At 41.6% G+C, this 16,974-nt stretch overlaps 1 protein-coding gene across 5 annotated transcripts in view; it reads right to left on the bottom strand.

Annotated features, from left to right (window-relative positions):
- LOC139447490 (uncharacterized) overlaps positions 1-16,974 on the bottom strand; it is a 52,095-nt gene extending 35,121 nt beyond the window's left edge. For 3 of the 5 annotated variants that reach the window (XM_071228887.1, XM_071228886.1, XM_071228890.1), the window contains exon 1: positions 16,003-16,454. In XM_071228887.1, the coding sequence (XP_071084988.1) occupies positions 16,003-16,068 (66 nt within the window). In that variant the 5' untranslated portion in view covers positions 16,069-16,454. Of the gene's footprint in view, positions 1-8,558; positions 9,056-16,002; positions 16,455-16,935 lie in introns of those variants that run through there. The other 2 variants (XM_071228884.1, XM_071228888.1) reach the window with 2 other exon arrangements.

Here is a 16,974-nt window from a genome sequence, read left to right as displayed (position 1 = left end):
CACGCACAAATGATTAAATCATCTCTCTCTCGCTCTCACTCTCTCAAACACACAGACACACACACACACATACGCACAAATGATTAAAGCATCTCTCTCTCTCTCAAACACACAGACACACGCACACGCACAAATGATTAAAGCATCTCTCTCGCTCTCTCTCTCTCAAACACACAGACACACACACACATGATTAAAGCATCTCTCTCTCAAACACACAGACAGACAGACACACACACAGACAGACACACACACACACACACACACACACACACACACACACACACACACACACACACACACACACACACACACACACACACACACACACACACACACACACACCTTAGATGTGCCAGAATGGTGTGATATTGTGTTCTCCCTACATAGGTCATACATCAAGATAATCGTCCGGAAACAAACACAGTCGTTGTGACGCCTGACCGGACGCCTGGCGCCAAGTTCATGCAAAACTCTGCGGTAATCAACAAGGAAGCAATCAACGGGCACCTAAATTAGACGTCCATCAAAGTGTTGACGTGCGAGTGCAGCAAATCAGATATATCATAGACAAAAACTTTCAAAAGGAAGTATACACTCATATGACCCGTGAAGATCCGGGGTAGAATAGGTCTTCAGTAACCCATGCTTGCCGTAAAAGGCGACTATGCTTGTCGTAAGAGGCGACTAACGGGATCGGGTGGTCAGGCTCGCTGACTTGGTTGATGCATGTCATGGTATCCCAATTGAGGGGTTCGATGCTTATGATGGATTAAATCACTGGATTGTCTGGTCCAGACTCGATTATTTACAGACCGCCGTCATATAGTGGCGTTAAACAACAAACAAACGAACAAACAAATACACTCGTGCCACCATCATGCTAGTAAATCATGGTATCACAATTGCTTAGATCAAATCTCACGATGTCAATCATGTGATTGTCTGCTCCATACTCGATTATTTACAGTCCCCCGTCATATAACTAGAACATTGTTGTGTTCGGCGTTAGACAACAACCAACCAACTAACCAACCAATTAAACTCTAGATGTTTAACGTTATTACCTAGGGGTGTATAGGGAGCTCAAGTGATCCCAAACACCCCCGACTGAGATAACACCTCCCGTCCCACTTATCCAACTGCAATCTCAAAGGCATCTTCCCGAGGCAAGAGCATCCACTAGCCTTTTTAAAAAAAAAAGAAGTCTTGTTTCCACCCTTGCCAAATCCAGCCCACTTTCCTGTGTTAAATATGATCGGACTATCACACATATCGAAAGTCCAATCAGAAAGTTTCACAAAATCAACATCCATGATCGGTACCCCCCCCCCCCCCCCCCCCCCCCGCTATCTTATGCAATGTTTATCTAAGTATCTTCACTCACCTACAAGAGGAAGGCAAGACGTGTTGTAGATTACCCAGTAAGGCATTGTACATACTCATTCTGTAGGTAAGGTGAAATGAAAATTGACTGTTGTTATATTTTAGTATGTCTATTTAATACTCATTCCTGCAACTGTTTGTAAAAAGCAATCTGTGGCTGGCTACTATTGTGTAATATAAATTTGTTCAATGAAGACTGGGATAAGAAATGAATTAGCAACCACATGACCTATACCATGTTTGAAATGCACATTTGTTCCTCAAAAAGCAAACTTATTCATTTTCAAAGATAAGATGTCTAAGATATCCAACCGCAGATGTGTCTTATGCGAATGTCTTTTAATTTTGAAATCAAATTATATGTTAAAAACTATAACATAGTAGAAGTATTGTAGAGTGCTGACTTAGCGTCTCCACAGATCTTTGTTTGTGAGTGAGTGAGTATGGTTTTACGCCGCCTTTAGCAATATTCCAGCAATATCACGGCGGGGGACACCAGTAATGGGCTTCACACATTGTACCCATGTCGGGAATTGAACCCAGGTCTTCGGCTTGACGAGCGAACGCTTTAACCACTAGGCTACCCGACCGCCCCTCATTGTTTGGATATATTATAACTCATGATTTTCAATTTGAAATAAAACACTTGATAAAATCAACGGAGGTACAGTTTCCTTTCTCCTCAGTTTCTGTCAACTCGAAATATCGTACAAGGCGATGTAACGTTGTGGACCGGTTACTGGGACCCGTTCCACAAAGCCATCTTAGCACTAAGGTGATCGTAACTCCCATACTTTAACACTGGCTTACGACAGTCGTAGCGCCAAGATCACTTTGTGGAACGGGGCCCTGTTTATCGTAATGTGGACCGATTATCGTCAATGTAGTATATCATATTGCACTCACCTTATATCAAAATATGGGTAACCGGTATTTTTTGATGGTTCCGAAATTTCGCTTTATGTCATTGTCGACTTTTCAGTGGACACAAGACACGACTATCACCGGTTGGACAGTTGACCCAACCACTCTGAACCGCAAGAGTACATTTTACTGTTATACACGCCCGTGCACGCTGGGGCTTGTGTGTGTGTTACGTAACTGGACATGCTAGCCGAAGATTGGTGAATTTGTCATCGTGCAAAGAGGACGTATCAAATGTCTCAGCAAGCTGGTCAAGATAAGCCAGTGGAATATATACTTACGAATATAATATTAATTAAGCCTAGGCACATCTAGATCAACCTAAACCAAGTTTTGTTTTCTTGATTCCACAGTCTTTGTGAAACAGCAGAGGGAGAAAGGTTCTCTTTGAAAAAGAATACAATTATTTTAAAGAAAAGTTTTCATGGAATGTTAATCTAAAGATGTGTATTTGGGTACAGTCAACGCAACCCTTGGCCTACCCTGCATCCCTCCACTTGTTGGTTGGTTGGTTGGTTTGTTGTTTAACGCCGCATTCAGGAATATTCCAGCTATATGACGGCGGTCTGTAAATAATCGAGTCTGGACCAGACATTCCAGTGATTAATCTCATGGGCATCGATCCACGCAATTGGGATACGATGACATGCATCAACCAAGTCAGCGAGCCTGACCACCCGATCCCGTTAGTCGCCTTTTACGACAAGCATAGTCACCTTTTACGACAAGCATGGGTTGCTGAAGACCTATTGTACCCCGGATCTTCACTTGTCGGACACACACGGAGTTTATATGGACACGTCCATGAAGGCTCCTAAAAGTGTCCCTCACTAGTTCATTGGCCAATTTGTTAACATATTCATGATATTTCCAGTTGAAATTAGAACGTTTTTAATGTTGTCTGCGTAGCGGCATATTTGATGGAAATTAGTCCTTTTTAACATCGAAACACGAAGTGCAATGTACAAATAAACCAAATTTAATTAATGGTAAAAACTGACATTTTTGACGACAAAAGTGTCCTTAGCACGTGTGGTAGAGTGAACGTCCCCATATGAAGAGCTTGCAGGCTCGTATCTAGCCGACCTTTTAAGGGTTTGTTCATAAATGTGTTGCTGTACGACTACAGTAAACTACGATTATAACGAACTCAAAGGGACCACTAATTTCAGTTCGTAATAACCGTATGTTCGTTATAAGTATATATACATCATATATCTACAACAAATTGCCGGAACTAAAATAAGTTCGTTATATCGGTAAGTTCGTTATAAGCGTGTACGTTATATACGTAGTTAGTAGATATTTATTTGCCGCGTCGTGAAGACAATAGAGGAACTAGTTATTACTACCATGACGTGCACATGACCTCGTACTTAATAACCTGTCCTTGGTCTGACCTTACGCGAGCTGTTCGCTTCACATACGTAAACGGTATTTCATGTGTATTGTACCGTGAAAATACTTTGTTCACTCAACACATTTCAATCATCAATGTCTTCTGTCGCACTCAGTGAACACTAATTGAACCATCGTCGAAGATATGTAGGTTACAGCCAAAACAGCAAGTTGTATTATCAAATCATTTCAAAAATGAATCTCAATTGAAACCTTTAATTATTGTTCTATTATATCTTATCATTCTTCAAGTTTTGTTACCCCCGTAAAAACATATTCAAAAATGAATTGACAGCATAACTATGCAAATGAATGTTTAACATTTGAACTCGCAATTATTTATTTGTTATATCTAATCATGACAAATATACAAACACATTTGCTCTCTTAACAACATCTGAAATCTGTTGTATATGTAAACTCACATACCCTTTTAAACTGTTAGTGAATCAATCATCGAACCAGCTTCTCGAAACGTTTCATTTCGTCACTCTATAAAGTAAAGCGATCAACTATATGTTCTTCACAATTGGAAAAATTCTATCAGATAAAAGAAATAAAATGGAAGTATTACTCTATTGTTCCTCTATTGTCTTCACGACGCGGCAAATAAATATCTACTGTAGTTTACTGTATTAGTATTTTTCTTAAACATGTAACGGAAACTGAAAGTATACCTCCCCCCTACTTCTGCATCCCCATTTAACACTAAAACACCCCACAGGAACACCCTTTCAAGAGGGGAAATCGGGCCTTTCCAACAGACGTCTTCCCCAGGCAAGAGAGTTAACTGACTATAAAAGTCCAGTTTCCACCCTTGCCGAACTAGGCTGGTATTATGGAGTTACATTTTGGCTGGACTAACGAGTCTATGCATAGTCCAATCAAAATCGCGCACCGAAATCGATATCCGGTTCGTAAACTGTCGTGCAGATTTCGGTCGATTGCAGGATTTGCAAAGCATGTGCACCGCCAGCTCATTGTCAGCAGATATTTTCCAAATCTTTTCATGTTTTTAATCAAGGTGCTCACGTGATTTGATGCATTTCGCGATGTAAGACCCATTTTATCACAATATAGATCTTGATTATCGATCAGATCGTCCTGACTCGGCGCCACCATTTTGTGTGAAGCAAACGCAAGTGATACGAGAGGTGGAATCTGATTGGTCCATAGGAGATGCTTAGAAGGGACATAACTGGTAATAGCCAGTGGTGGCGCTACGATCGAGCCCAGTAATTCCAGCCCAGTTCGGCAAGGGTGGAAACTGGATTTTAACAGTCAGTTAACGCCCTCGCTTTAGGAAGATGTCCAACATTAGACTCATGACACATTAAGCTGTTAAACACAGTTCTAAACATGTCCAAATTAGGGGACTAGGGACGTCTTAAGGATCTAGACACATTTTTAACAGTGTACGTCCCTTTGGCGCATAAAGAGCCTTGGGTTCCAATCCTACATTTTTCCGATTATGTTTCCAAGTTTGTTAGCACCAAACCCGTGTTCATGGGATTAAGCAGAGTGACAAAATCGTCCACGATATGCGCCCTGTTTGGCTTTCCTCCCACACCAGTTGTTTAACGCCGCACTCTGCAATATTCCAGCTGTATGACTGACGGAGGTCTGTAAATGATCGAGTCTGGACTAGACAATCCAGTGATTGACATCATGAGCATCCATCCACGCAATTGGAATACGTTGACATGTATCAACCAAGTCAGCGAGCCTGACCACCCGATCCCGTTAGTCACCTCTAACGACAAGCATGGGTTGCTGAAGGCCTATTCTCTTCCCCGATTGAGATGCGTTTGGATGCTCACGATAGTATTTACATGTTATTCTGAAATCAAAGATATCTGAAATCTTGGCAAAGAAAGCATATTAACATCATGCCCGCGAAGAAAAAACAATTAATATTTTGCTCACGTTTGGTCTTAATTAATTTATGTTTCATTTCAAGTAAAGAATATACTGATCATTTGAGCCAAGTATACCTTTTCATGAGAACCAGTTAACACTACAGCCAACTGCAATGTAAATATAGTCTATTATCACTGTATACATGTTCCTTCTTCAGCCTGCCACAATGTACCCAAATATGGATTCAAAATTGGCGAAAATCGGAATTCTGTTCAAAAGTAAAATCTAGCTGTTCAACACGTGGGAGACGAACTACAATTTAATCAGGTCCCTCTCTGACATTACAACCCGACCCCACAATCACATCCACCAACCCCATCCCACATCCACAACACCTTCACGTACACACCTAACGCCACAACCACCACGATCACATCGCCCATATCATATTATTATTGTTATCTATCCATCTTTTTTTGTTTTATATTAAATTTATCTACTACTTCCGTTCACACAATCTGTTATGAAAACATATTTTATGTTATTTCCACCTCACAGTTAGTTTCTCATTCCTCTACACCAAACTATGGGGACTTTGATTTTATCCTTTGTTGTTACACAATTAATCTGCTTTTTTATTACTATTCTACAACCGACAATTTCGGTTGATGTGTATAGATTTTGTTTATGTTTCGAAAGTTCATTTTGTGTTGGTCATGTTTTGTCTATGCGTGTTGTGACATTCTTTCTCTCTGTAGTTTTCATTCAGCTTTCTGTTGTCAGTTTTAGGTTATATATAGTGCACTTCAGCATTGCAAATTTATACTTCGCGCGTAACCGCCCCGCATGCCTCTATAGAAAACAAATATATTCTGTTAAAAAAAGATGCCGGTAGATATAGCGCATTATAGACAGGCAGTGGGATTATTTGCTTCTAGTCGTTATAGCAAGGCATCTTGCAAATTTACAAAGTACTTGCTGGTTCTCTCTTCCTGTTGTATCTAGAAGCTAAGAACGTCTATTATAGTAGTGATACTTTTCTTATGTTGCGTAGATGTTCACCCAAACTCTGGGCCAGTAAAATATGGTAATCTAAAGATTGTTCATCTAAATGTAAGGAGTTTAAAGGACAAGGTAGATCTACCCTGCACTGAATTTCATTCATACGATATTATTTGCTTAACCGAAACTTGGCTGCATGACGGCATACCTACTGTTGATATTTCAATTCCAGGTTTTCATTTGCAAATTAGAAAAGAAAGACCAAGTCGAGGCGGGGATGTAGCTGTATATGTAAAAACACAATTTATATGTTAAAAACATGGATCATCTGTGCGTAAATGGTCTCGAAGCATTATGGGTACAGGTAAGAGGTAAGACCAGTAAATACGTAGTAGGGACATTATATGGGACAGATAAAAGCGAGACTTACTGGGAGTTGATAGATCAGTCAATATGTAATGCAATAGATTTGAATATACCAACTATTATAGCTGGGGACTTTAATCTTGATATTCTTAGAGAAAGTAAGAGACAAATAGATCACTTACAAGCAATATATGGGTTGACCCAAATTATAACTGAGCCAACCAGGATTACACCTACCTCCAGAACTCTGATTGATTTACTGTTCGTAACTAATGCAGACAGTGTGTGGAGTTCGGGTGTACCCGATCCTATAGGCATTGTCCTATATTCGTAAAAATTAAGGCAAGCACACCTAGCAATGCAAATTTTAAAAGAAAAATCTATAATTACAACATGGCTGATAATGAAGAAATTATTGATAGCTTAACTGAGATAAAGTGATCATTTGTTATCATCCAGAAATGTTGACGTTATGACAGAATGTTTTACCCGAACAATTACTGACGTATGTAATAATCATATTCCTAATAAATGTGTAACAATTAGACCTAATGATCCACTATGGATCACTGGTGAGATACGTCGACTGATCAGGAAACGTAACAGAATTCATAAGGTTGCTAAAAAGCGTAACTTAGATTGTGACTGGACTAAATTTCGTCAAATAAGAAACCGTGGTATCTCTTATGTTCGCACTGCAAAGAGAATATATGTACTCAGGATTGATAGTAAAATTAATGATGCGTACGGTGAAAACGTATAGGGGCACCAGTAATACAAATTTCCTCCTATTTATTACCACGATATACCACATGATGATACAAGAGATATTGCAAATGTGATGAACAATTTTTTCTCCGACCAGGCATCTGTTTAATATCCTGATAAAACTCTCCCTTATATTAAGCTTAAAACAGAAAAATCGCTCTCTAATATCATTCTAACAACAAAGGAAGTTCAAGATGTTCTCCTATCTGGTAATGTAACCAAAACAACAGGGCCCGACGGTATCGGCAATAGATTATCGAAATTAAGTGCTTCAGCGATATCGTATCCACTGGCTAAATTGTTTAATGTATCCCTGGAAAGAAGCTTACGTTGTGCCTATTTATAAGAAAGGTAATATTCATGAATGTAGTAATTATAGACCTATAGCTCTCACGTGTTGTATTGCTAAAATATTCGAAAATGCGTTTTCAGTTAATTACTTGAGAGATAATAATTTGCTTACAAATCTTCAATCAGGTTTCATGCCAGGAGATTCTACCGCTAACCAGCTGACTTAATTCAACACATCAACGCCTACCCGCAACCACAACAATCACTACCATGTCTACCCACAACAACAACAAATACACGTGAATAATTCAAATTCGGCAGCCATTGTGACCAACTGATCCCTATAACTGCTGGACCTTCCGCCCCGAAGACTGACCCGACCAGCAATACAACGAGAGCAGCGACAGAGTTGAAACGTACATCTCGCTACTGCCTGGATATGTTATACAAAGCTATCAGCCAAGTAAGATGCACATGCGCCCTATTGCCGCATCCACCACGTCACATGCGCATACCTATACAGTGAAGCGGGTGCAACACCGATGCCTCAAAGCGACCATTACCTTGTATAACGGTGTCCCTCTGTCACTTCCCCGGTCAACGATGAACACGACCGAACAGGTTCGGCACTCAACGCCGTCTGGGGCGACTGCGGCATCGGATGCAGGGTCTGTGGTCTAGTTCTCGCCGGCGAATCGGTAAAATGCCAGACATTATATAATGGTACAGCGTCCGCGTTAGTTAAGGGGATGCTTGTGGAGGAGGTGACAGTGATGTGTATCTGCCGTTCTAGGAATAACGGGCGATGAGGTAGTCTAGTGGTTACAGCGTTGTCTCGTAACTCCGAGAACCCAGGATTTTTTTCCACAAGGTCTGAATTACATGTCTGGTGGGTCGCGGCGTGATATTGGCTGGGCTAAAGGGCCGATTTACTCGATCGGGATACAAGTAAGTGTTCCGTGAAGATTCCGGGTTAGAATTGGTCTTCAGCAATCCATGCTTCTCAGAAGAGGCGACTATGCTTGTCGTAAGAGGCGACTAACAGGATCGGGTGGCCAGACTCGCTGACTTGGTTGATGCACGTCATCGTATCCAAATTACGTGGATCGATGTTCACGATGTCGATCATTGGATTGTCTGGTCCAGATTCGATTATTAACAGATCGCCGTCATATAGCTGGGTGGGATATTGCTGGGTGCGGCGCTAAACAACAAACATCAACCACACCAGCGAGCCCGACCACCCTTTCCCGTTTCCCTCTTACAACAAGCATGGGTTGCTGAAGACCAATTCTAACTCAAATCATCACGGGGGTTTGGTGTAGAGTCTCTGTGAACAGTATTTCACCTATATAACGAGCTGTTAGCTTGGTGTGGGGGGAAACCCCACACTAACGCAAGTCGTTGATTTGTACCACTATGGGATTCCAACCAACTATTAGCGGATCCTGGAGCGACTAAGTAACACAACTCTACACTGCGAATGTCAGTGACATAGCCAATTACGCCGTCAGCGAATTTATTCTGAACTACTTGGCATCATCTTGTAACGATATATTGATTACGCGGACCTCTGACGTCACGCAAACATTTCTATTATATCAAGGATAGAAGTGCACATCCCCACGTCTTAAAGCGTGCTGTCTATTTACACATGTATAAAGTTTATACATGTGATCGGATACGTAGGCAAGCGTATTGCAACACGGCAACCAGCACACTACAGTAAACTACGGTAACAACGAACTCAAAGGGACTAATATTAGTTCTTTATAACTGTAGTTATTTATAAGCATATATATGGCTGGGACCAAAACATATGTTCGTTATATCCGTCGGTTCGTTATAAGCGTGTTCGTTATAAACGCAATTTACATGTATATGACATGTTTTCAAAACAAGTTACTTGACAACCAAACGCATATTGTTTCGAGCCTTCATACAACACTGTTTAACTACTAATCATACAATGTACACTTGATATTCCAGAATAGCTGAATTCTCGCTTGACATGGGTCCAGATCTAAGCTCTCTTCAATATCCACATTATGCCATCCTACCTCGGTATCCGGGGTAGAAAAGGTCTTCAGCAACCCATGCTTGCCGTTAAATGCGACAATGCTTGTCGCAAGAGGCGACTAACGGGATCGGGTGGTCAGACTCGTTGATTTGGTTGATACACGTCATCGTATCCCAATTGCGTGGATCGATGCTCATGATATCAATCACTGGATTGTCTGGTCCAGACTAGATTATTTACAGACCGCCGTCATATAGCTGGAATATTGCTGAGTGTGGCGTTAAACAACAAACCAACCAAGTAAGAAACCCCTCGTGGAAGTTCAGAAACCGAAAAACTCACAGCCTGACATGCTTGTTGTATAACGGGAAGTTGCTGGTTGCAAGCTGTGATGGGTGGGTGGATGAGTGAGTGAGTCCGAAGTGATGCAGGTCTCAGACGTTTACCACTTCGGTGAAACCCACGAGCACGGATATGGTGCAGACAAATCTAGAAAAATAATCGGGGCGAACCGGGATTCGAACCCACAAACGTAGATTCGTGGCGTGCCCAAGGGACGCAACTCTGCACCATGAATCGCGGCGCCTTAGACGACTGGGCCACCCGTGAGGCAACAAAAGAAAACTTAAATACACTCTTTCACCACGCAATAAACTACATCAGTGAGTGACTGTTTTACGCCATCATATTCCAGCAATCGAGTCTGGACCAGGCAGACCAGTGTCTCAAAGCAAGAACAACGGTTCATCCCTTCGAAGTAGTCGACGTATACTTTCGCTTTTTGTTTGTATGTTGTTTAACACCGCTGTCAGCAGTATCCCTGCTATATGACGGCGGAAAAGAATCTGATCCAGACAATACAGAGATTAATATCATGACCATCTACGTAATTGAGATACGATGATCTATAATCATCCAAGTAACCGAGCCCGACAACCCGAGCTATTTAATCCATGGGGGGCACGGGTGGCCCAGTCGTCTAAGGCGCCGCGATTCGCTGTGCAGAGTTGCGTCTCTTGGGCACGCCAGAAACCTATGATTGTGGGTTCGAATCCCGGTTCGCCCCGATTATGTTTCTAGGTTTGTCAGCACCATGCCCGTGCTCGTGGGTTTCACCGAAGTGGTAAACAACCTCAGCTCAGGAAAACCTTAACCACAGAGGTTAGAATTAAGTGTAACTCAGTCAGAAGTTCGAAATGCTGCTTAAAACAAGAGTTTAGGATTTCTTTGCCTCTTTCTATAACACAATGTCTGAGTACCAATGTTTCAGACCGGTTTACATAATCGTCAAATGTAATATCTAACGGTTACATACCTTTCCTAATAACATACCATCGTGCTGTTTGACATCCATGGGTATGAGCTGATTCTGAATAAATAAGTCAGAGCAGTTGCCGCCCAACTAGATATGAATCCAATCGCGGAAATAATCTCAAGACAAAAAAGACACATGCCTCGACATTTCATCTGAATAATTATCGTAAAATCCCTGATATGGTCTGTGAATTAAAATAAAAGTTTAACTGTAAGGTTGCGCCCATATTACCTGAAATCAAATTAAAACAATTTCCGTGTTTTTGTTAAAAGGCCTAATATTAATTGTCCCATTGCGGATTTGAAATTAGAGATAACTTGAGAAGTGACCTCTTTAATTTAACACACAAATAATAATTAATGCACCTCTCTCCCTCTCTCTCTCTCTCTCTCTCTCTCTCTCTCTCTGCAATTATGCGCAGATGCAAAATTAGCCTACTCCATAATTGCTACTGAACACTGAACACATTTCGCTGCCCCGTCCTTGGGTGACTAAACAACTCATCATGTGTCAGAAGGTATGCAATGAGTGACGTGACTCTCGGGGTACGATGACACGGATTAAACCAAGTCACCGAGTCGAGCGTAAAGGTTAACCATGGGCGGACACAGAGGGGGTGGGGTGGGGGCGTGGGGGGTAAGAAAATCTTTATTTCTGTACAAATTACCACCAAATTGTGCACCCCCCCCCCCCCCCCCTGTATCCACCCATGTTAACTCTTCTCGATTATCCGTGTTCGCGTCTCTCTCTCTCATTCTCTCTTTGTCTCTCCCCCTCTCCCCTCTCCCCATCTCTCCCTCCCCTCCCCCCCCCCCCCCCCCCCCCCCCCCCCCCACACACACACACACACACACTCTCTCTCTCACTCTCTCCACACACGCTAACTGAAAATGTGGGCTCAGGATTAGCTCACATCCAACACTCCAAGAATCCCACTAGGATCCATCAGCCAGAATTAATTTCCCTACCACGCACGAAATTCCTAGATTAATCGTCAGTTCCTAAAATGCTACTTTTCTGACTGTGATCTATGCCTTAAGTTTTAAATTAAATGAACGAATATCACACTATTATCCACAATTCGGAATTTATCGAGCTCTACTTTAAGTTCATGGGAATCAAAACGTTATATTTAGGTTATAACAAATTTCCTACATCCTGTTGAAGTACATTCAGGGACACCTAGTGAACGGGAAAGGGAAGATTTATCAGCCTCGCCCGCGCATGTGTTTCACTGGGGTTTACCACATTCGTCACCACTCGCCCCTTTCCGTAACCTGCAAGAAGACTCGTCCCCCTGTCGATGAATATTATGTGCGAAAATACGACAAACCAATCAGAATGTGCGTATGATTTCAAGTTCTTCGTCAAAGAATCCCTTAGAAATAATTTTTGATTTTACATATGTCTTGCATCTAAAAATATACCAAAGACACAGTTAAATGTGTTCAATCATACTGTATAATTCCGCACGTCCAGATGTGCTTTAAATTGCATCTGAAATATATATAATAATATGGGGGAAATGCGTGAACCATTGCGCAACGAGTTGACAATTGTTTTAGGTATGCCCGTTTGCGCTAAGACGGAACCCGGTCGCAAAAATGGTCACAAGAGGGGCACGAGTCGCTATCCGGCTTGTCCCGGAATAACACAAGTTGGTCACGAATGGGGTTTACCAGTAACTATTAATAAGTTTTCTCGGGGAATGGGTATTTCCAAACCGGTTGCAGAAGGAGACCAGTGTGCCTCTGACGATGAGGGCGAAATGCGCCGCACGTATCTGCCTAGCGGAATGTCTCTTTCTCATGCTGTAAATATAATTCCTCTGGAATGAGAATTTCAGGTGGAAACGTATGCATTCTAGAAATATGGGTCGAGTACATAAACATGTTCTCTGCGTTTAATATTCTGAAATAACAGCCTGCTGTGATATTATTTCTGATTCTGAATACATTATATGTGCGTACGTTTCTGGCGGCATATGCCGCTTCATAACCAACGAGGGCAAACATATCGGGGTTCATAAAAATCATATGTGCCCTTGGGTCTTATCACGTCACGAGATAACAGTTTATTGTTGCCGTCATCCGGATGGCATCGCTGACGTCATTCGAATCTTATTCGTCTACGTATGTAGACATCTTCTTCGGTAATGTTCATGTGATACTATGTGCGACACTCATGACTAAATTCCGGTATTTCCCTCGGTCTCGCTCGGGAAATTTAGACACTCGTGTTGTAAACATATTATCACATGAACACGAATATAATATCCTCTATATCTGTCTATGTGAAGTCTTCACATGTCTTTGTGAAGAAATATACCAGTCTATTTCAACTATACATTTGTCTATGCGGCTCTACACCAAGATATGTAAAGTATACACCTGTCTAGGTGAAGTCTACTCCTGTCAATACAAAACACACTCCTATCTGAAGTGAATCTAAGCCTCCCTGTGTGAATCCAAGCCTGTCTATGTGATTCTAATCATGTCTATGTGAATCTAAGCCTGTCTATGTGAATCTAAGCCTGTCTATGGGAATCTAAGCCTATCTATGTCAATCTAATCCTGTCTGTGTGAATCTGAGCCTCCCTGTGTGAATCTAAGCCTGTCTATGTTAATCTAATCCTATCTTTGCGAATCTAATCCTGTCTTTGTGAATCTAATCCTGTCTTTGTGAATCTAATCCTGTCTATGGGAATCTAAGCCTGTCTATGTGAATCTAAGCCTGCCCATGTAAATCTGAGCCTGTCTTTGTGAATCTAAGCCTGTCTTTGTGAATCTAAGCCTGTCTATGTTAATTTAATCCTCTCTATGTGAATCGAATCCTGTCTGTGTGAATCTAATCCTGTCTATGTGAATCTAAGACTGTCTATGTGAATCTAATCCTGTCTATATGAATATAAGCCTGTCTATGTGAATCTAATCCTGTCTATGTGACGTCTACACCGTCCATGTGAATGTAATCCTGTCATTGAATCTAATCCTGTCATGTGAATCTAAGCCTGTCTATGTTAATTTAATCCTCTCTATGTGAATCTAATCCTGTCTGTGTGAATCTAATCCTGTCTATGTGAATCTAATCCTGTCTATGTGAATCTAATCTTGTCTAAGTGAATCGAATCCCGTCTATGTGAATCTGAGCCTGTCTATGTGAATCTAAGCCTGTCTGTGTGAATCTAAGCCTGTCTATGTGAATCTAAGCCTGTCTATGTCAATCTAATCCCGTCTATGTGAATCTGAGCCTGTCTATGTGAATCTGAGCCTGTCTATGTGAATCTAAGCCTGTCTGTGTGAATCTAAGCCTGTCTATGTGAATCTAAGCCTGTCTATGTGAATCTAAGCCTGTCTGTGTGAATCTAAGCCTGTCTGTGTGAATCTAAGCCTGTCTGTGTGAATCTAAGCCTGTCTATGTGAATCTAATCCTGTCTGTGTGAATCTAATCCTGTCTATGTGAATCTAATCCTATCTATGTGAATCTAATCTTGTCTAAGTGAATCGAATCCCGTCTATGTGAATCTGAGCCTGTCTATGTGAATCTAAGCCTGTCTGTGTGAATCTAAGCCTGTCTATGTGAATCTAAGCCTGTCTATGTGACGCCTCAACCCATTTGTCATGTATTGGTGCAGCTTGACCTTTGAAATCGTTGCAAAAACACCCCATAAAAAGTGCCGTGGAGTGTTCTTCTTTCAGCCATGTGTTATTGTTACACGATCCTTGGTACATTGACAGATTATCTCAACTAGCACCGTGAAACTTGTCGTTCATGAATTGGTTCCATATTGTTGTATTTACATGTGTTATAAGTGTTAAAGAAATCAACGCGACAAACGCTTACATTAATTATGAGGGTTACGTGGACATTAAATCACAAGAAGTTTTCGATGTGACTTTTCAAGAGGACAAATCCTTTAGTTTCTGTGGATGCGATATTGATCAAACCAGGAAGATATTTATGAATCAGCGAAGGAAGGAACACACTCCCAGTGAATCCTATACAATTTAGGCGTACAGCGCATGTGCACAAAATATGCCTGAGGGTATTACTGGATAACGTTTGTTCTCGTTAATTCATCACATGAAGCCGGAAAATCGCACTTCGCGGATTTCGTAACGGCTCTTGAATAATTCACTATACTCGTGGTTTGAGTGAAAGTGAAACCGACTATATCATGAATGCTGGTTTCGGTTTACATAATTACATAACACACGTGGCATCACTGATTGTGACCGTGTTTGGGGATGGGGGTAAGGGTTGGGGGTTGTCGTTGGTGGTTCTGGTGGTGGTGGTGGTGGTGGTGGTGGGGGGGGGGGGGGGGGGGGGGATCGAACCCGGGTCTTAGTCATGACGAGCGAACGCTTAAACCACTAGGCTACCCGGCGCCCCTCATACATCAGAGCAGTGTTCAGGCATGAGAGCAACGTTCAGAGACGCTAATCTCCCCACCCCCATGTGCTCTGGGTGAACTGCATGGTGTATATATTATCATGTTGGGCAGATTTACTTTAATGCGTTACTGATGTCCTGACAAACTGAAGTGTCAAACGACAATCTTATCTGTCCCCCTTTTTGTGTGAGTGCAACAATGAGCTCTGCGTCATCTAAAACCAACATGGATTGTTTCTATAATACACGGCGTAATGAAGACAAACTATGCAATACATACCCATCTCTCAAACGTTATTGTCTCTAGTAGATGTATTTTCCTCCTTCCAGGAACTGGAGTCGCCATTGTCTCCTGTATTGTCACTCTGACTGTTTTTAAACATTACACATACACAATCCACGCATACCAATATCAAAACATATCCAAACGTTATTATTCCAAGAAGTTGAATACACCGTACCGACGCAAAAACAACTCGAGGTTCGCATAACGACCTTTAAAACACTACTCCACACAAGGTTCTGTATAATCCGGATCCGGATAGTGTATCCGGATCATGCATTTTTCTTGGAAAAGTTTTTTTGGGGTTAATTCATATCCGATCCAATCAAGAACGGTGCACTTCCAGGGTCCCTGAAGGTCGGGGGCCACGTTGAAACCTGGGGTAATGGGGATGTTTCATAGTTAAAACTGCGAACTTTATCTTCAATCCTACACCACTTGGATTTCTGTCCTCACATGCCGTAACAACAACGTATCAAATGAATGACATATGACCTAATATATTTTACAAGCCAAAGCGACTTTCCGTTATACAACAAACATTTAATGGTTTAACGAATTTCATAGTTTATTTTTTTTAAATATATATGCCGCGAAGCATGTTCGATGATAAGTTAAAACAATGCTTCTTGCGGGCAGATACGGAAAAGGCAAGTCGTTTTGTTAGCGTTATAACGAGGTTGAGTACATTGACATCACGTCTGACCCTCACGGTGACGAACAACTTGGAGCCGTTCTCTCTCTTTCTAAAAGTCTCATTAATCAAGCACTATGCGACATTATACCAGGGTCTGATTAGATAGTTTTGTTAAGTATAAGCCGGATTCGTATTCGTTGTTGGTTGTTGGGATACTGAGTGGTTTCTTCTCGTAAATTTATTAAGCAGTGTAAATTCCGCTAGGTGTTAAATAATGAGTGATTGTTTATTACCTCCGGACCCGTGACGATCCGGGGGAGAATTTGCCTACA

This window comes from Haliotis cracherodii, unplaced genomic scaffold (assembly GCF_022045235.1).
Source record: "Haliotis cracherodii isolate W230 unplaced genomic scaffold, xgHalCrac1.p SCAF_7, whole genome shotgun sequence".
In the NCBI taxonomy this organism is placed as follows: domain Eukaryota; kingdom Metazoa; phylum Mollusca; class Gastropoda; order Lepetellida; family Haliotidae; genus Haliotis; species Haliotis cracherodii.
Note: the sequence above shows the minus strand (reverse complement) of the source record. Positions and strands in the feature narration are given on the sequence as shown.